At 54.1% G+C, this 20,815-nt stretch overlaps 2 protein-coding genes across 2 annotated transcripts; both read left to right on the forward strand.

The window, feature by feature from the left end:
• Positions 1 to 1,534: 1,534 nt before the first annotated feature.
• JKF63_02170 (uncharacterized protein) lies at positions 1,535 to 9,611 on the forward strand (the record flags this gene model as incomplete). The annotated part of the gene is made up of 2 exons (XM_067898212.1): positions 1,535 to 2,072; positions 9,109 to 9,611. The coding sequence occupies 2 exons, from the start codon at positions 1,535 to 1,537 to the stop codon at positions 9,609 to 9,611; spliced, it is 1,041 nt and encodes a 346-aa protein (XP_067754369.1).
• Positions 9,612 to 13,025: 3,414 nt separating this feature from the next.
• Positions 13,026 to 13,412, forward strand: JKF63_02171 (uncharacterized protein; the record flags this gene model as incomplete). The annotated part of the gene is made up of 1 exon (XM_067898213.1): positions 13,026 to 13,412. The coding sequence occupies one exon, from the start codon at positions 13,026 to 13,028 to the stop codon at positions 13,410 to 13,412; it is 387 nt and encodes a 128-aa protein (XP_067754370.1).
• Positions 13,413 to 20,815: the final 7,403 nt, after the last annotated feature.

Consider the following 20,815-nt stretch of genomic DNA (forward strand, 5'->3'; position numbering starts at 1 on the left):
TACATCCTACTCAGCGCTTTACTTTTTATTTTTGCTGTGTGACTGCCGTCACTCCTCCTCATTTTTTATGCTCTAAATGGGAGTGTGGAGCGAGCCGTGTGGGTGAGGAGAGGCGAACCGGCGCTGTGGGCCTTGGGGGTGTGGTCGGGGCAATCCCTTGACAACCCTATTTCTTCTGCGCGCCCACGCTATCTCCTGCTCGTTTGTCGGAAAGAATACAACCACCACCTCCTCCTCTTTTCCCCTACGCTAACCCTTGACGTTTCGTTTTTTCTCTCTTTTTATTTCTTCTGTGTCAGTGTCGATGAGCAAACGCCAATCTCCGTCTGTGTGAAGAAAGGGAGTGCGGGATGCACACGGAGGACTGGAACGTACTGCAAAACCCCTGCAAGAGTGTTCACTGGGAGTCGCGTACACGCCAAACGACAGCGGGTGTGCGAGAAGCGCGTCCTGTGCCACTGCGGGATGGAGAAGGGGGGGGGGCTGCTCATGACTGCTCTCCATGCCCACACGCCCAGACACCGGCGCGCGCTAGGGGAGCATCGCAAGTCGACACAGCGACGCCCACGCAGTCCTCATGTCTTTCGACACGCGGACGCGAAGTCCCCGCCCCTCTGCCCACCGCCGCCCCTCCCCCCCAGCAGGGGGAGTGCGAACGCCACGGGTGATGGGCTCTTCCTGTATCTGCTTGCTCGTGTGTTGTATGATTTAGGGGGGACATCGAATGAATAAATGCGGCGCACAACAGTGAGATGAAGACACGCTTTGGCAATGCACGTATACAAACACACGCGCCCGTTGACAATGAAAGGAGGACGTTGGGCTCTCTCTATAAGTCGTGTCGCCGGGCATTTACGCGTGTACTTCAACCGCCTCCACTGTGCCCCCTGCTTCCCCCGGCGATCCGTGTTTTACTTCACTCAATTCTCTTCCTAGCGGATGTGTGTGCGTGTGCGTCTATCTGGTAAGATGGCCGAGGACCGATGGAGGTCGCAGATGTGTTCGTGTGTGAGCATCTCTCTGCTCTTTTCTTTTTGCTTTGACGCGGCACCGGTCACCTTTTCGGCGCTGCCCGCACTCCGTGTGGCGGTCGAGCGGTGTAGACGCAGCGTCAGCGTCCACTGGACGAGCACGCACCGCGTACAGAGTGGTGGGCTTGCCAAAAGTAGCTCCCCTTGTCCCCCAATCCCCTCTGCAACCCTATCATATATCTCACTCTCACCCCACTCTCTGTCTGAACACACTCACCTACACGCACGCACACGTCAACGCAACAACGGATACACTGCATATCACCATTTCGGAGAGCCTTCACGCCTCCAGTGACACACGCTCCCGTTTGACAGTCTTCCCGTGCGGACCTCTCCTCTCTCCCAGTTTCTTTCGCCTGTTTCCGTCTTAGACCCCCCCCCCCCACACACACACACACACACACACACACACGGCTGCAGAAGGACCAACCCCCGGCCCCCCTCTCCCTCATCTGCACATCATTTCCGTCGCTCTACTTTTCCCGAAAGTCCCGTCCCGGGAAATGAAGCGGCTTCTGATCGTCATCGCCACGGTAGCGGCTGCCCTGCTTGCCACCATCGCTCATGCCGACAAGCAAGTGACTCCGTACCTCACCGAGGTTGCCTCCCGCAGCCTGAAATACTCCCGCGTGAGCTACTGCTCCCAACAAACAGTGGCAAAATGGTCGTGCGGGCCCGCCTGCGACGCCGTACCCGGCTATCAGACCCGCGAGTTCTTTTTTAGTCAGAAGCGCGATGCCTTCGGCTACGCTGGCGTGGACACTACAAATCAGCAGATCGTCGTCGCCTTCCGTGGTACGAACGGTGCAATGAACTGGTGGTATAACCTCCTGTACACCCGCATCCCGTACACAACCGTTCGCAGCTGCGGAGCGAAATGCAGCGTGCACTTTGGGTTCTATGCCATGTACTTGTCTGTGAGGCCGAAGGTGATGAGATTAGTGTTAGGGCTCCTAGCGCAGTACCCAGGCTACGAGGTGCTCGTCACAGGCCACTCGCTCGGTGGCGCTCTCGCTGTTCTCGCCGCGGTGGATCTGCAAGATCAGCTTAACGGCATGTCGCAGTCCACGAAGCCCGTCGCGCTGTACACGTTCGGCGCCCCGCGCGTCGGTGACAAGCATTTCGCAGCGTGGACGGCGAAGATCCTGGCCAAGGGCCCGCACTACCGCATCACCCACGCTCGCGATCCCGTGCCTCACTTGCCTCCCAAGGGGTTTGGCTTCCTCCACGCACCGACGGAGGTTTTCTTTCGCACGTCGGAGAGCAGCAGCATGCTTATCTGCGACGACAGCTCCACGGCTGAGTCGCGCAGGTGCAGCAACAAGCTGCTCTCCTGGGTGGTCAATGACCATCTTAAGTATTTGAACGAGAACACCGGTTGTCCGGAGGAGACCTCCCCGAAGAAGCGCTCCACCGAAAGCGCGCCCCCGATGCCGAAGCACCTGTACGTCCGTCTCATGTGGGAGTACCTCAAGAATGGTATCGGTGCGTAGAGCACAACGGCATGCCAAGGACAAGTGGGGGAGGGAGGGAGTGCCACAGCGATAGGGGAACGCATAGCTGGACAACTACAGACGACGGACACGGCAAGAAAACGAAATGTCGCAGATGCGTGGGGATCGGAGATGTGTTGGAGCACGAAAAGACGGTGATGTCTAGGAGACTCGGTTTCCGAGCGAGTGGGAGCGGCCAGTCGGCACGTGTGCACATCCGAATCCCCACACACGCGCGCAGACGCGTGCGTCCATCGAGTCGCCCCACCACACTCTCCCTATATTCTTTTTTCTCCTTATCTGTTAACGTGTGTGTCTTTTACGATTCCCCAATTGCTTTGTAGATTTTTGTTTTCGCAAGTAATGCATGCCGAAGCGCAGCTGCCCTGCACTCTCCTTCCCCCTTTATGGCCATGCCCATACCCCTGACGTGCCTTCTCTGAGGATAGCCGCTGTAGCTACGCGACTCCTCAACACGCCCGCAGTCGGTCAAGCCAACGACTCAATGGACCTTGTTGTCTGCACTGCTGCGGGTCAAAAGAGGAACGGCATGGAAAGGCCATGGCTGGGTGTTTGTGTTTGAGAGGGAGGGGCTGTGGTGCATCTCTTTTCGGCGATAGTGTTAATCCTATTTTTGATGTGTGCGTGTCTGTGTGCGTGTGCGTCCCACTTCTCAGCGCGACGAAGGAAATTCGCGCAAGCGAGATACAAAAGGAAGGAACTCCTTTGTGTGATCAAAGGGAAGGAAGCGCGGGGCTGCGGTCGGGCACAGCCGCCACACGCGCGGAGGTGCAGCACCCAGCCTTTCCTCTTGTTGGTGTTCGTCGTGGGCAACGAATTCGAACCGCTTCTAATATCTTCCTCTCCCTCCCCTCCCCCCCCCCTCCAAATATCACAAACAGCAGCAGCAGCAGCAGTTTTCGTGGTATTTTGTTTGCTCACCCCAGTGCACCCTAATGTGAGCAGTGTAATCAACCTTTATGAATTCTATGTTTCTCATGTATGCGTGTGGATTTTTTTCCGAAGATTTTTTTGGGTACATCCTACTCAGCGCTTTACTTTTTATTTTTGCTGTGTGACTGCCGTCACTCCTCCTCATTTTTTATGCTCTAAATGGGAGTGTGGAGCGAGCCGTGTGGGTGAGGAGAGGCGAACCGGCGCTGTGGGCCTTGGGGGTGTGGTCGGGGCAATCCCTTGACAACCCTATTTCTTCTGCGCGCCCACGCTATCTCCTGCTCGTTTGTCGGAAAGAATACAACCACCACCTCCTCCTCTTTTCCCCTACGCTAACCCTTGACGTTTCGTTTTTCTCTCTTTTTATTTCTTCTGTGTCAGTGTCGATGAGCAAACGCCAATCTCCGTCTGTGTGAAGAAAGGGAGTGCGGGATGCACACGGAGGACTGGAACGTACTGCAAAACCCCTGCAAGAGTGTTCACTGGGAGTCGCGTACACGCCAAACGACAGCGGGTGTGCGAGAAGCGCGTCCTGTGCCACTGCGGGATGGAGAAGGGGGGGGGGCTGCTCATGACTGCTCTCCATGCCCACACGCCCAGACACCGGCGCGCGCTAGGGGAGCATCGCAAGTCGACACAGCGACGCCCACGCAGTCCTCATGTCTTTCGACACGCGGACGCGAAGTCCCCGCCCCTCTGCCCACCGCCGCCCCCTCCCCCCCAGCAGGGGGAGTGCGAACGCCACGGGTGATGGGCTCTTCCTGTATCTGCTTGCTCGTGTGTTGTATGATTTAGGGGGGACATCGAATGAATAAATGCGGCGCACAACAGTGAGATGAAGACACGCTTTGGCAATGCACGTATACAAACACACGCGCCCGTTGACAATGAAAGGAGGACGTTGGGCTCTCTCTATAAGTCGTGTCGCCGGGCATTTACGCGTGTACTTCAACCGCCTCCACTGTGCCCCCTGCTTCCCCCGGCGATCCGTGTTTTACTTCACTCAATTCTCTTCCTAGCGGATGTGTGTGCGTGTGCGTCTATCTGGTAAGATGGCCGAGGACCGATGGAGGTCGCAGATGTGTTCGTGTGTGAGCATCTCTCTGCTCTTTTCTTTTTGCTTTGACGCGGCACCGGTCACCTTTTCGGCGCTGCCCGCACTCCGTGTGGCGGTCGAGCGGTGTAGACGCAGCGTCAGCGTCCACTGGACGAGCACGCACCGCGTACAGAGTGGTGGGCTTGCCAAAAGTAGCTCCCCTTGTCCCCCAATCCCCTCTGCAACCCTATCATATATCTCACTCTCACCCCACTCTCTGTCTGAACACACTCACCTACACGCACGCACACGTCAACGCAACAACGGATACACTGCATATCACCATTTTGGAGAGCCTTCACGCCTCCAGTGACACACGCTCCCGTTTGACAGTCTTCCCGTGCGTACCTCTCCTCTCTCCCAGTTTCTTTCGCCTGTTTCCGTCTTAGACCCCCCCACACACACACACACACACGGCTGCAGAAGGACCAACCCCCGGCCCCCCTCTCCCTCATCTGCACATCATTTCCGTCGCTCTACTTTTCCCGAAAGTCCCGTCCCGGGAAATGAAGCGGCTTCTGATCGTCATCGCCACGGTAGCGGCTGCCCTGCTTGCCACCATCGCTCATGCCGACAAGCAAGTGACTCCGTACCTCACCGAGGTTGCCTCCCGCAGCCTGAAATACTCCCGCGTGAGCTACTGCTCCCAACAAACAGTGGCAAAATGGTCGTGCGGGCCCGCCTGCGACGCCGTACCCGGCTATCAGACCCGCGAGTTCTTTTTTAGTCAGAAGCGCGATGTCTTCGGCTACGCTGGCGTGGACACTACAAATCAGCAGATCGTCGTCGCCTTCCGTGGTACGAACGGTGCAATGAACTGGTGGTATAACCTCCTGTACACCCGCATCCCGTACACAACCGTTCGCAGCTGCGGAGCGAAATGCAGCGTGCACTTTGGGTTCTATGCCATGTACTTGTCTGTGAGGCCGAAGGTGATGAGATTAGTGTTAGGGCTCCTAGCGCAGTACCCAGGCTACGAGGTGCTCGTCACAGGCCACTCGCTCGGTGGCGCTCTCGCTGTTCTCGCCGCGGTGGATCTGCAAGATCAGCTTAACGGCATGTCGCAGTCCACGAAGCCCGTCGCGCTGTACACGTTCGGCGCCCCGCGCGTCGGTGACAAGCATTTCGCAGCGTGGACGGCGAAGATCCTGGCCAAGGGCCCGCACTACCGCATCACCCACGCTCGCGATCCCGTGCCTCACTTGCCTCCCAAGGGGTTTGGCTTCCTCCACGCACCGACGGAGGTTTTCTTTCGCACGTCGGAGAGCAGCAGCATGCTTATCTGCGACGACAGCTCCACGGCTGAGTCGCGCAGGTGCAGCAACAAGCTGCTCTCCTGGGTGGTCAATGACCATCTTAAGTATTTGAACGAGAACACCGGTTGTCCGGAGGAGACCTCCCCGAAGAAGCGCTCCACCGAAAGCGCGCCCCCGATGCCGAAGCACCTGTACGTCCGTCTCATGTGGGAGTACCTCAAGAATGGTATCGGTGCGTAGAGCACAACGGCATGCCAAGGACAAGTGGGGGAGGGGAGGGAGTGCCACAGCGATAGGGGAACGCATAGCTGGACAACTACAGACGACGGACACGGCAAGAAAACGAAATGTCGCAGATGCGTGGGGATCGGAGATGTGTTGGAGCACGAAAAGACGGTGATGTCTAGGAGACTCGGTTTCCGAGCGAGTGGGAGCGGCCAGTCGGCACGTGTGCACATCCGAATCCCCACACACGCGCGCAGACGCGTGCGTCCATCGAGTCGCCCCACCACACTCTCCCTATATTCTTTTTTCTCCTTATCTGTTAACGTGTGTGTCTTTTACGATTCCCCAATTGCTTTGTAGATTTTTGTTTTCGCAAGTAATGCATGCCGAAGCGCAGCTGCCCTGCACTCTCCTTCCCCCTTTATGGCCATGCCCATACCCCTGACGTGCCTTCTCTGAGGATAGCCGCTGTAGCTACGCGACTCCTCAACACGCCCGCAGTCGGTCAAGCCAACGACTCAATGGACCTTGTTGTCTGCACTGCTGCGGGTCAAAAGAGGAACGGCATGGAAAGGCCATGGCTGGGTGTTTGTGTTTGAGAGGGAGGGGCTGTGGTGCATCTCTTTTCGGCGATAGTGTTAATCCTATTTTTGATGTGTGCGTGTCTGTGTGCGTGTGCGTCCCACTTCTCAGCGCGACGAAGGAAATTCGCGCAAGCGAGATACAAAAGGAAGGAACTCCCTTTGTGTGATCAAAGGGAAGGAAGCGCGGGGCTGCGGTCGGGCACAGCCGCCACACGCGCGGAGGTGCAGCACCCAGCCTTTCCTCTTGTTGGTGTTCGTCGTGGGCAACGAATTCGAACCGCTTCTAATATCTTCCTCTCCCTCCCTCCCCTCCAAATATCACAAACAGCAGCAGCAGCAGCAGTTTTCGTGGTATTTTGTTTGCTCACCCCAGTGCACCCTAATGTGAGCAGTGTAATCAACCTTTATGAATTCTATGTTTCTCATGTATGCGTGTGGATTTTTTTCCGAAGATTTTTTGGGTACATCCTACTCAGCGCTTTACTTTTTTATTTTTGCTGTGTGACTGCCGTCACTCCTCCTCATTTTTTATGCTCTAAATGGGAGTGTGGAGCGAGCCGTGTGGGTGAGGAGAGGCGAACCGGCGCTGTGGGCCTTGGGGGTGTGGTCGGGGCAATCCCTTGACAACCCTATTTCTTCTGCGCGCCCACGCTATCTCCTGCTCGTTTGTCGGAAAGAATACAACCACCACCTCCTCCTCTTTTCCCCTACGCTAACCCTTGACGTTTCGTTTTTTCTCTCTTTTTATTTCTTCTGTGTCAGTGTCGATGAGCAAACGCCAATCTCCGTCTGTGTGAAGAAAGGGAGTGCGGGATGCACACGGAGGACTGGAACGTACTGCAAAACCCCTGCAAGAGTGTTCACTGGGAGTCGCGTACACGCCAAACGACAGCGGGTGTGCGAGAAGCGCGTCCTGTGCCACTGCGGGATGGAGAAGGGGGGGGGGCTGCTCATGACTGCTCTCCATGCCCACACGCCCAGACACCGGCGCGCGCTAGGGGAGCATCGCAAGTCGACACAGCGACGCCCACGCAGTCCTCATGTCTTTCGACACGCGGACGCGAAGTCCCCCGCCCCTCTGCCCACCGCCGCCCCCTCCCCCCCCCAGCAGGGGGAGTGCGAACGCCACGGGTGATGGGCTCTTCCTGTATCTGCTTGCTCGTGTGTTGTATGATTTAGGGGGGACATCGAATGAATAAATGCGGCGCACAACAGTGAGATGAAGACACGCTTTGGCAATGCACGTATACAAACACACGCGCCCGTTGACAATGAAAGGAGGACGTTGGGCTCTCTCTATAAGTCGTGTCGCCGGGCATTTACGCGTGTACTTCAACCGCCTCCACTGTGCCCCCTGCTTCCCCCGGCGATCCGTGTTTTACTTCACTCAATTCTCTTCCTAGCGGATGTGTGTGCGTGTGCGTCTATCTGGTAAGATGGCCGAGGACCGATGGAGGTCGCAGATGTGTTCGTGTGTGAGCATCTCTCTGCTCTTTTCTTTTTGCTTTGACGCGGCACCGGTCACCTTTTCGGCGCTGCCCGCACTCCGTGTGGCGGTCGAGCGGTGTAGACGCAGCGTCAGCGTCCACTGGACGAGCACGCACCGCGTACAGAGTGGTGGGCTTGCCAAAAGTAGCTCCCCTTGTCCCCCAATCCCCTCTGCAACCCTATCATATATCTCACTCTCACCCCACTCTCTGTCTGAACACACTCACCTACACGCACGCACACGTCAACGCAACAACGGATACACTGCATATCACCATTTTGGAGAGCCTTCACGCCTCCAGTGACACACGCTCCCGTTTGACAGTCTTCCCGTGCGTACCTCTCCTCTCTCCCAGTTTCTTTCGCCTGTTTCCGTCTTAGACCCCCCCACACACACACACACACGGCTGCAGAAGGACCAACCCCGGCCCCCTCTCCCTCATCTGCACATCATTTCCGTCGCTCTACTTTTCCCGAAAGTCCCGTCCCGGGAAATGAAGCGGCTTCTGATCGTCATCGCCACGGTAGCGGCTGCCCTGCTTGCCACCATCGCTCATGCCGACAAGCAAGTGACTCCGTACCTCACCGAGGTTGCCTCCCGCAGCCTGAAATACTCCCGCGTGAGCTACTGCTCCCAACAAACAGTGGCAAAATGGTCGTGCGGGCCCGCCTGCGACGCCGTACCCGGCTATCAGACCCGCGAGTTCTTTTTTAGTCAGAAGCGCGATGTCTTCGGCTACGCTGGCGTGGACACTACAAATCAGCAGATCGTCGTCGCCTTCCGTGGTACGAACGGTGCAATGAATTGGTGGTATAACCTCCTGTACACCCTCATCCCGTACACAACCGTTCGCAGCTGCGGAGCGAAATGCAACGTGCACTTTGGGTTCTATGCCATGTACTTGTCTGTGAGGCCGAAGGTGATGAGTTTAGTGTTAGGGCTCCTAGCGCAGTACCCAGGCTACGAGGTGCTCGTCACAGGCCACTCGCTCGGTGGCGCTCTCGCTGTTCTCGCCGCGGTGGATCTGCAAGATCAGCTTAACGGCATGTCGCAGTCCACGAAGCCCGTCGCGCTGTACACGTTCGGCGCCCCGCGCGTCGGTGACAAGCATTTCGCAGCGTGGACGGCGAAGATCCTGGCCAAGGGCCCGCACTACCGCATCACCCACGCTCGCGATCCCGTGCCTCACTTGCCTCCCAAGGGGTTTGGCTTCCTCCACGCACCGACGGAGGTTTTCTTTCGCACGTCGGAGAGCAGCAGCATGCTTATCTGCGACGACAGCTCCACGGCTGAGTCGCGCAGGTGCAGCAACAAGCTGCTCTCCTGGGTGGTCGATGACCATCTTAAGTATTTGAACGAGAACACCGGTTGTCCGGAGGAGACCTCCCCGAAGAAGCGCTCCACCGAAAGCGCGCCCCCGATGCCGAAGCACCTGTACGCCCGTCTCATGTGGGAGTACCTCAAGAATGGTATCGGTGCGTAGAGCACAACGGCATGCCAAGGACAAGTGGGGGGAGGGAGGGAGTGCCACAGCGATAGGGGAACGCATAGCTGGACAACTACAGACGACGGACACGGCAAGAAAACGAAATGTCGCAGATGCGTGGGGATCGGAGATGTGTTGGAGCACGAAAAGACGGTGATGTCTAGGAGACTCGGTTTCCGAGCGAGTGGGAGCGGCCAGTCGGCACGTGTGCACATCCGAATCCCCACACACGCGCGCAGACGCGTGCGTCCATCGAGTCGCCCCACCACACTCTCCCTATATTCTTTTTTCTCCTCATCTGTTAACGTGCGTGTCTTTTACGATTCCCCAATTGCTTTGTAGATTTTTGTTTTCGCAAGTAATGCATGCCGAAGCGCAGCTGCCCTGCACTCTCCTTCCCCCTTTATGGCCATGCCCATACCCCTGACGTGCCTTCTCTGGGGATAGCCGCTGTAGCTACGCGACTCCTCAACACGCCCGCAGTCGGTCAAGCCAACGACTCAATGGACCTTGTTGTCTGCACTGCTGCGGGTCAAAAGAGGAACGGCATGGAAAGGCCATGGCTGGGTGTTTGTGTTTGAGAGGGAGGGGCTGTGGTGCATCTCTTTTCGGCGATAGTGTTAATCCTATTTTTGATGTGTGCGTGTCTGTGTGCGTGTGCGTCCCACTTCTCAGCGCGACGAGAGAAATTCGCGCAAGCGAGATACAAAAGGAAGGAACTCCCTTTGTGTGATCAAAGGGAAGGAAGCGCGGGGCTGCGGTCGGGCACAGCCGCCACACGCGCGGAGGTGCAGCACCCAGCCTTTCCTCTTGTTGGTGTTCGTCGTGGACAACGAATTCGAACCGCTTCTAATATCTTCCTCTCCCTCCCCTCCCCCCCCCCTCCAAATATCACAAACAGCAGCAGCAGCAGCAGTTTTCGTGGTATTTTGTTTGCTCACCCCAGTGCACCCTAATGTGAGCAGTGTAATCAACCTTTATGAATTCTATGTTTCTCATGTATGCGTGTGGATTTTTTTCCGAAGATTTTTTTGGGTACATCCTACTCAGCGCTTTACTTTTTTATTTTTGCTGTGTGACTGCCGTCACTCCTCCTCATTTTTTATGCTCTAAATGGGAGTGTGGAGCGAGCCGTGTGGGTGAGGAGAGGCGAACCGGCGCTGTGGGCCTTGGGGGTGTGGTCGGGGCAATCCCTTGACAACCCTATTTCTTCTGCGCGCCCACGCTATCTCCTGCTCGTTTGTCGGAAAGAATACAACCACCACCTCCTCCTCTTTTCCCCTACGCTAACCCTTGACGTTTCGTTTTTTCTCTCTTTTTATTTCTTCTGTGTCAGTGTCGATGAGCAAACGCCAATCTCCGTCTGTGTGAAGAAAGGGAGTGCGGGATGCACACGGAGGACTGGAACGTGCTGCAAAACCCCTGCAAGAGTGTTCACTGGGAGTCGCGTACACGCCAAACGACAGCGGGTGTGCGAGAAGCGCGTCCTGTGCCACTGCGGGATGGAGAAGGGGGGGGGCTGCTCATGACTGCTCTCCATGCCCACACGCCCAGACACCGGCGCGCGCTAGGGGAGCATCGCAAGTCGACACAGCGACGCCCACGCAGTCCTCATGTCTTTCGACACGCGGACGCGAAGTCCCCCGCCCCTCTGCCCACCGCCGCCCCCTCCCCCCCCCCCAGCAGGGGGAGTGCGAACGCCACGGGTGATGGGCTCTTCCTGTATCTGCTTGCTCGTGTGTTGTATGATTCAGGGGGGACATCGAATGAATAAATGCGGCGCACAACAGTGAGATGAAGACACGCTTTGGCAATGCACGTATACAAACACACGCGCCCGTTGACAATGAAAGGAGGACGTTGGGCTCTCTCTATAAGTCGTGTCGCCGGGCATTTACGCGTGTACTTCAACCGCCTCCACTGTGCCCCCTGCTTCCCCTGGCGATCCGTGTTTTACTTCACTCAATTCTCTTCCTAGCGGATGTGTGTGCGTGTGCGTCTATCTGGTAAGATGGCCGAGGACCGATGGAGGTCGCAGATGTGTTCGTGTGTGAGCATCTCACTTTGTCCTCCCTCCTACTTCTCTGCCCTGTGGACATCGATGACACGAGCTGTGGATTTCACAAAATAAAAGCGAAAACGTTGCTAGCGGTCACGGAGAATTGGCAGGGCATCCTCCGTTGCCTGAAGCGATGTAGTCTTGAACGTGGTGAGCCTTGCTTCGCACGAACCTGGCTATCCTGGAATGCACGGGCTCCGCTCGATGCAACTGCCGTAATGGCAGGGCCGCCTTGGCTGCACACTGTACGCGTCATTGCTGCAAAGAGCAACACGCCGGACGTGAGCGTCGGAAGAGCGCGCTTCTCTCGCGCGACACGGAAACGTCATGAGTCGCCTATCCTTCACCCTGCCTTTTTCTCTGCCTGGCGGACGCATGCATTCTGCGCAACGCCTTTGTCTCTCCACCACCCGGATCCCAGCAACTGCTGGCCACACTCTGTCCCCCTCCGGATATCTCCGCCTTGTCACAGTCGCCCTGCCACCGGGGAATCAGCACACCCGCCCCTCCCAACCCTCGCGAACTACTCTACTCCTGCCTGTGTGTATGCGCGCCTATTCAATCTCGCCTTTTTCGTGTGTGGCTGTACGCTTCGCGTATCGCTTTTTTGTTAACTCTTGTGGTCTTGTAGCCATTCTCCCTCCTCGCCTTGGACGCCACTCTCTTTGCTCTGCAGCCTTGTACGCCTTCCCGCTCGGGTTTCCAGTCTGTCGTCGTGCGCCGTTTCTTCCTTTTGTGTGCGCACCAGTGCGCGGCCAACGTCAGTTGCAACCCTTTACCCCACGCCAGCCCAAGACACCGTATTTTCTGCAGTCCGCTCCCTGCCCCTCCTCATACACATCCTAGCACCACCACCACCCCCTTGAGCTGTTCAATAAGTATTAGGCCAGCTCAGCCACAACTATCAGCGCATTCTGTCGTGATCCGGCGGCGTCCTCTGACGACGTATACGTGGTTGAGAACTACGCGAAGGAGAGGAAAAAACGTTTCGAAGGCCGCGCAAGCGCACCTTTACCTACACTCAACACCGGCACACAGACACGCACGCACCCCCCCCCTCTCTCTTCCCTCTTTTTCCTCACTTTCACTCCAGTCTTTCCTCCCCCCTCCCTCCCCTGCAGTTTGTTAAGCTCCCGTGGCTCCTGCTCCTCCTCCTCCTCGGTGTGCCTATAGCTGTGTTCTGCAACCTCCGCAGTCTCGTTTCAACACCACGAAGAAGACACAAAAAAGGGGGTGCCGCTTCGTGTACCCCCCCCCCTCCTCCTCCTCCTCCCATTTTCTCTTCCATCCAACCCCTCCACTCCCCTCTCTTCTTCTTTTCTCCCTGTTGCACTTAAAAAGGGGGAAAAAAGATGACTGGCAACAACGGTAGCAACAGCAGCGAGAAACTCGGCAACAGCACGGCTCGCCTATTCGTTGGACAGTTGAACTTCGACGCCACGGAGCACGACCTCCGTCAAATCTTCTCCTTTTACGGTCATGTTGTTCACACAAACGTGCTGCGAGATCCGGACGGCAAGAGCACTGGGAGCGGCTTCGTGACTTTCCGTGTTACAGATGAAGCGGACTTTGCCATCATGTCCATGCATGATCGTTACAACATGGGGCGGGAAAAGCCGTTGCAGGTGTCTTACTGCCGCCGAAGCGAATGCATCTCGCCGTTCGGCTACGAGCACGCAATGAAGCTACGGGAGAAGAACACCACGAACCCGCTTCCGCCACAGCCACCATCATTGTGAGCGCAGAACCAGTCTGAGCAAAGAAGCAACACAAATGAATAAAAACAGTGGAAAAAAAAAAGAAAACCGGTGACTCGATGCGGTGGAAGGTACACATCGACCATAACTTGAAAAAGAATTCGGGATCAGGATGAAGAATCCAACGCGCACCCGTCGCGGATGAAAAGGGGGTGTTACAGCGTACGTTTTTTTTTCTGTTGTTGTTCACACGCCCAGGTCGGCTTCTAAACCTGAAGGGTGTATAAAGGCAGCCATCTCTTCACGATTCTGCATTGGGAGAATTTTCCTCAAGAGCAACGGCGATAACGATCGCAATCATGAAGCACTCACACATGAACAAAGTGAAGCTGTATAAAACGCGGGAAAGGGAGAGGCTGATGTTTCACGTCAAGAGCCCAGAGCGTGGAAACAAAAAGCACTGCATTGCTGCGTCTTTCGGGAGTATTAACTCGGTATTGTTGACTCTTGGCGACCACTATCATGTGTCCCCTTTTTTTTTCTGGGTGCCCTTTTTTTTTCACCCCCTTCAATGATGGTCGCCGCTCCTGAGGCGCTTCAACTCACTTGTATGCCTTTTAAATGCAGCCCGCGTCACTGAACAGGTGAGTACACTTTGAAGTGCTAGGGGTGGGTGTGCACATGCCGTACCGAGGCTAGACAACCACCACCCACCCCCGCTCCCAAAAAAACAAAATCCTGTAAAACGAGCATGCGAACATGACCATCTTTTGGTAGTCTGTCGATGTGCATGTGTGTGATGGCACAAAGCAGGCCTCTGAGAGAGTTGGTCTTTACATGCTTCCCCCTTCTCCGCGCTGAAGAGAGTCGCATATTGGAGGTGGTGGGCTGAGGCGAAGTTGTAGACGTCTGTGTGTGTGTGTGTGTGTGTGTCTCACTCGTGCTTTCTTTTACTTTATCTGCTTCTGGAGGGGAAACCCCCCCTTATAAAATCGAACGCAGTCCCTATTTGCCCATCCCCCGCCCCCCCCCCTCCAACCCCACGCCACTACGAAATTGCATGGACTTCTTTTTTTTCTTTCATGCTCCTTGCCTCGTTTGTTGGTGTTTCGTCCTTTGAATGTGATCATCCGAGCACACCAACAACACGGGGGCTACCTAGGCCTTCCCCTCATGCATCACCCATTTTCCTCCGTTTCTCTTTCTTTTCTACGCTCGATGTTCCACTGATGTGTCACCTCCCACCTACCCATCCAACTCCCTCCCTCCCTCCCTCCCTTCCCCCCTTCCCCCCTCCCTCCAACCCCCAACCCCCGTGATAGACCTTGTCTTCTCAACGTCGCTTTTTTAAGCGTCTCTTCATGTCTGTACGCACTCCCTCCTTCCCTCCCTTTTTCCTCCTTCCCCCCTCCCCCTCTGTTTGGCTAACGGGAAGGCTTACCCAACTTTCCGCATGCACGTTTGTACTGTTTTTTTTTCTTTGGTGAGGACGGAGGGGAATGGAGTGGAAGTGAATGAGTAGGTGAGCCTCTCCATCACTTTTCCAGTCCCCACGCACTCATGCAGGTTCAGCGCTGGGGGCTGCTGCCAAGAGGCTGCAAGGAGCGCTGCGTTCAAAAGAAAAGTGACACATCGGGGGAAAAAAATGAAGTCTAGTCTGTGAAGCGAATTTGCAAGCCAAAGAAGGACCAAATAAACATACCGTTGTGTGGCTTTAGAATACATGTGTGTGGCCCTCATAGGGATATTTATGTATCGTTTTTGTTTTGTTTGTTCTGTCTCCTGCTCCCAGCTGCTCGAAGTCTGAATTGTTATTTTACCTCATGTTAGCACCACCCCCCACCACACCACACCACACCCTTTTTTTTTCTCTCTGGTGATTCTCGTGCATTATGTTTTTTCCCCTGCAAAGGCACCAACATCACACGCACACACACATACACACACACACACACACCTATATATATATATATATATATATGTATATGTATGTATGTGGGCACGTGTTTGTTGGGTTTCTTCTTCTTTTGGAGGGGTCTTCGTTTTTCCACCTTTTGACGTGTCACGCATCATTTTTCCTCGTGCGCTCCCCCTCCTCCTCCTCAATTGTTTTTTTTTCCTGCTTTTCTTTCCACACGTATTTCTCCTCTTTTTAGTGAGTGAAGCCGTTCGGAGTATAAAGAGGAGCACAAGATAGACCCATGTCAGTTGTAGTAGTAGTTATTAAGCCTCGAAAGAAGAACACACAACTCATCCACACACAAACAAAAAAAGGAGGGCAGTTGTGTATGGAGGAGGAGGAGGAGGAGGGGGAGGAGGAGGAGGAGGAGGAAGGGTCTTAGAAGCATCGGTTATGACCAACGTATGTGGATAGATTCTTCTGGTGTGTGACCATCTTCACCGCGTTTGCTGTGAAATACAAAGTAAATGGGCTTTGTTTATTTTTGATATTATCTCCCTCTGGTTCACAGAGTTTTCTTTTTTTTTGTTCACTATGAAGGCAACCGCGCCACACTGCAACCATTGTTGGTGATCTCAATACGCGCATAGCCGTGTGGAGGGGCCTTTCTGGTGAGATTTTTTATGCCAGACCAGCAAAGGGGGCATTGAGAGAGAACGACATCAGTATCAGAACAACGCCTTTATATGCAAAAGAATCGACAGTTTCTTGAGAGGGGAAAACATACGACAGTGGCAACAACGATTGTGTGTGTGTGTGTGTGTGTGTGTGTGTGTGTATGAAGTGAAGTGATTTGAGTTGAAGGAGACGAGGAACTACTAGACCTCACAATTGGTTTGCCTTTTCTCTTTCGTCCTCGAAATCGTCCGCCCCTCCCTTCCCCCCCCCCCGCCCCACACACACACACACACACATGCACCACCACCACCACTCCCCGAACACCCCCTCTCCCCCGCTTTTTTAGCCCCCTTTTTACACGCCTGTCTTTGTTCAATTGTTTTCCTCACCCCTTGGTTGTCGATCTAAAGCCCTTCCACTCTTTCCTCTTCTTCTTGTCTCCAGACAAGGTCTATCCGCACACGCACACACAGACAGATAAGCTCAGGCGGTTTCCCAGGAGGAAGCGGAAGACATACGGCTCGTCGGCTGGCCGTATCCCCTGTCTCGTTACCTTCACCTTTGTTTTCGTCTTCTTCAGTCTTCCCTCCATCCCTTCGAGCCCCTCTCGCAGGAAACATCAGAGAGAGCAGCAACAAAAAGACTCGTTTTTTTTTGTTCTCCTCACTTCTTCTGACTTTGCGCCCCCTTTTTTACTATTTTCGTTCCTCCCCCCCCCCCCACCTCCCAATCTCGCTTCTTTTTCAGCATTGTTCTCTTCCCCCATTCGAGGGGCAATGATGTTATTTGGTGTTGTGTGAATAAGTATCAGTGGGGCACATTGCACACACTTCTCGTTATTTGTACTCGTCACTGATTATGAGTACGTCCGTATCTATTAAAATGTCTCATCTTTCTGCTTCGTGTTGTTGCTCTCGATGCACTGCATCTCTTTTTCTCCCCATACCTGCTACAGCTGCTACACATGCCCCCCCCCCTCCCCCTCCCCCCCGTTACCTCTTTACAGGTCCTTCCCTGACCCTACTCACTCACACTTCCTTTGTCTCCCCGCTTTCCTAAGACGTCTGTCTTTTCTTCTTTTTCTTGTGTGTACATGTAGAAGAGGGGGACACGGTTTGGTGTTTATGCATGAGCAGAACCTACGCTGCGCGTCAGGCACGCTCTTCAGCGAGAGTCCCTACACAAAATCGAAAAAAAAAATTATGTGTTCACGACAAGTAAAAGAAAAAAAGAAAGTGCTCCCCCCCCCCCCTCCACACCCTTGTGAGTCTCCTTCCTCTCTCCTGTGACCTTCGGCCAGTGAGCTGTAAGACCATTGAATGTAGCTGGTGTGTCCTGGCCTGCATAGGCGGGTGGGGGGAAGGAGGAGGGACTCAGCGGTGATCAGTGTGAGAGAATGAAATAAAAAAAGACGGGCGTTTTGGCACATGAAAGGCAGATATGTCCCTCTCACACGAAGGAGTGGGGAATTATTTGTTTTTTCTCCAAACAGCCACGCCCACATAAGTTCGCATCTCTTATTTGAACGTCCGCCAATGCCCCGCCTTGACGATCTCCTTCTTGCGCTACTCATCAGCCCCTTTCCTCCCCCCCACCCACACCCTCCCTCCCCCCGTTCTACCTTCTCCTTGCAACTGGAGAAGCAGAAGTGCAGAGCTTGTCCAGAGGCACGCTTTGGTGGGAATGAACGCAACAAACCTTTCTTTTACACCCCTCCAGGTAACATCATCTGGAGGATGAGTCGCCGCAGGGATTCTGCAGATGGCGCCTCATATAGAAAGGCAGCGGTACCATCAGCAGTGAACCAATCTCGCACACCTCCGTCTCTGGAGCCCATGCTGCCCTGGAACCTAGCTGCCCCCCCCCTTTCCATCTGTATCCTCAGGAAGGCAAAGGACAGTGGAACACCGCCCTCAGCACCCCACCACCTGTTACAGTGACCGCTGTGTGGTACTGCCGCCGAACACCCTTGTAGCGGCCCGCCGACCTCAACCACCACAGCGCCAACCCAGGTCATGTGAAGCACGGATCGGCGACGAGGCGCCCGCGAGGGGAATGCAAGGAAAATGTTCATATCGCCGCTTTTCGTGTGTCATGTGTGAGTCGTGCACCAGGCCGTCAGCTACATGCATACGTGTGCAGGTGTTTTGGCAAGAATGGGCATGCGACTATTGTGTTCTCGTGTGCGACGCAAGTCACGCACTCCCCACTCTTCACTTTCTAGTATAATCCTGTCCAAGATTACAAACGTGTCTTTGGAGTCAGTGTTCCCTGAGAATGTGATGATAGCGATGGGGACTGTGCGTGTCTGGGTGTGGGTGTGTGTCTCAAATACTGAGAAGGAAATAAAACACATGGAGTTGTGACGTTAGATGTGAAGCGAAAGAAAAGAAATGTGAATATGAAGAGATCTGAAGTCAGAAATCGTGTGGTGCCTCTTTCCCCACACCTATCTGCTTCTCTTTGTTTTCCCCGCCGTCTCTACAGACACGCACACACACACACACACACTCTCCTACACGTACAGTCCTTTACCTCCAGGGGGGGGGGGCTACAGAAGCCAACCGAGAAAATGAAAATTCCATGGGTGTCGTTGACCATCACCCACGCGCCGATATGTACACGGAGCAACACAGAGAGGCTGAGAAAGCAGACGAACGAAAGACGGTGTTGAAATGTGTGTTTCGTTTTGAGTCTTCTTTTTTTTTTCTGCCTCTCCCAGTCTCCATGAAACAGCCCCTCACTCCAAAGAAATTCATAGGTGTGAGTGCGCGGGATATCTCCTCCCCTCCAGCCACCAGGAGCAGCACTAGAATCATCTCCATCTCCCTGCTCACCTCTTCCTGTACATTCCACTATGCTTTCGGTCGACACCACACGCGCACCTACATTCTTTACTCACCCAACCACCCCTCTACTTTTACTTTCTCACCCCAAAAAAAATATATATATATATATATTCACCACATCGTTGCAAACGACACGTGCACACACACACACACACACAACGCACGCGACAAAAAAAAAAGGTTAAAAAGAATGTGTTTTTACGTGTATATCGCTACGTCGTGATATTCACCTGCCTGTCCCTCGTGTGTATGTGTATGTGTGATTTTGGGGGGGAGAGTTAGTTTTTCTTGTCCTCCTTCCCGTTCATCCTTTGTGTTACTGCGAGGGTTGATGTGTCTGCCAGTACTAGCGTAAGCGTACTCGCGTGTGTGTGTGTGTGTATACTTTGGAGTGGTCTGTCTCCGCTGTCAAGAGAAAAGACACGTCAGCTACGGTAGTTTCTTTGCTGCTTTTCTCTCGCCCTCGAGTTTCGATCTTCTTTTTTTTTTTTCACTGTCTAGCTTGAAACCTCCTTTTCCTCTCCTCTGGAGAAACCTGTGTGTGTATGTGTATGTGTGTGCACTGCTCTAGACATTCATCTTATACACACGTTTCTACAGAAGCGCTTCGCTAAACCCATAGCATCGCCACCCCTGCCCCCACCCACAAATCTTGTCAAGCACACCAGCACTGTAGCATTGAGGGGTCTACAAAAAAAAAAAGAGGGAAGGTAGTTGCTCAGTGAGTTTGGAAAAACAAAAGTAACAGCGCAGATTCAAAAACTGACAAAGTGGGGAGAAACACGGAAATCGATTCAACGCTTTGTTCTCAACTTTGACTTCGTGTGTGTGTGTGTGTAGGTGGGAGCGTGTGTTTATTCCCCTCTCACCCTCAATCCCTCAAGAAGCCACCAGCGCCGTTTACTCCTTCAGCTCATTTTTACTGTCCATTGCACCTCACGCGTGCCCTCTCCCCTCCTTCCCCACCCACCCCTCCTTCCCTCCTCCCCAACGTCTTGACTTGTGTGCGGGTGTTTTTTTTTGTATTCGTTTCCGTTTGTTAGTTTTGCACTTGTAACTTCAATTCTCTTTTACTTTGTTCTTCCATTCCTCCTCCTTCCTCCCACCCGTGTGTGTGGGTGTGTGTGTGTGTGTGTATTTATATGCGCTGAGCGAGTGCCCCCTGTTTAGCCTCTGTCCTAATCCTCCACTGTGTTGACCTTTTCGTTGCTTTTCCTTTTCTGAGAACCGCTCACCTTGTTCACCGCAACACATAATACATACACCTGCATACATACACACTCAGAGGGGGGAGGGGGCGTCTGCTGCTTTGCCTTTCATTTTGTCCCCACACATACACACACACACTTTTGTTTGTTTCGCTCTGTTTGGGGTCTCATTTATTGCCTATTGGGTCGGTGTCTGTCGGTGTGCGTGTGTGTGTGTGTGTGTGTGTGTGTGGTCTCTTCTCCCTTCATTACCCATCTACCCTTTACTTCGCTCTCTGCACCTCTTCCCCCCCCCCATTCCCTCTTCCTCCTCCTCCTCCTCCATAGTAGCCCACATTAAAAAACAGAAATAGGAACCATACGCAGACACAAAATACAGAAAGGGAAAAAAAAAGATAGACAGACCGACGACGGCCTTCTCCGCTCACCAAACGGAAGAAAACTCGAAAAGGAAATTTTTTCGACTCATTTTTGTTTGTTTGTTTACCCCCGTTTTTTTTCTCTCTCAGCTTACTTTCTTTTCGCCTGCTTCTCGTGCGTCGTGTGTGAGAGGAAGGAGGGGAGTGTTTTCTACCGGTGCGCCCTCCCCCCTCTCTCCCTTGTCCCCCTGCATTGGTGTGTGCTCTTTTTTTTATTATTGCAGCCTTTTGTGTCTGAGATCACTCCCGCCTCTTTTTCACATCCTCTCCCTCCTTTCCTCTTTGGGTTCTCACGCACACACGCACACCAAAGGAAGGGAGCGATCGCAAAATCGTAGAAGAAAGCGTGAGGCACTTTGTCGATTACGGGACGCCAACAAATCGGGGGGAA

This window comes from Porcisia hertigi, chromosome 33, assembly GCF_017918235.1.
Source record: "Porcisia hertigi strain C119 chromosome 33, whole genome shotgun sequence".
NCBI lineage: Eukaryota > Euglenozoa > Kinetoplastea > Trypanosomatida > Trypanosomatidae > Porcisia > Porcisia hertigi.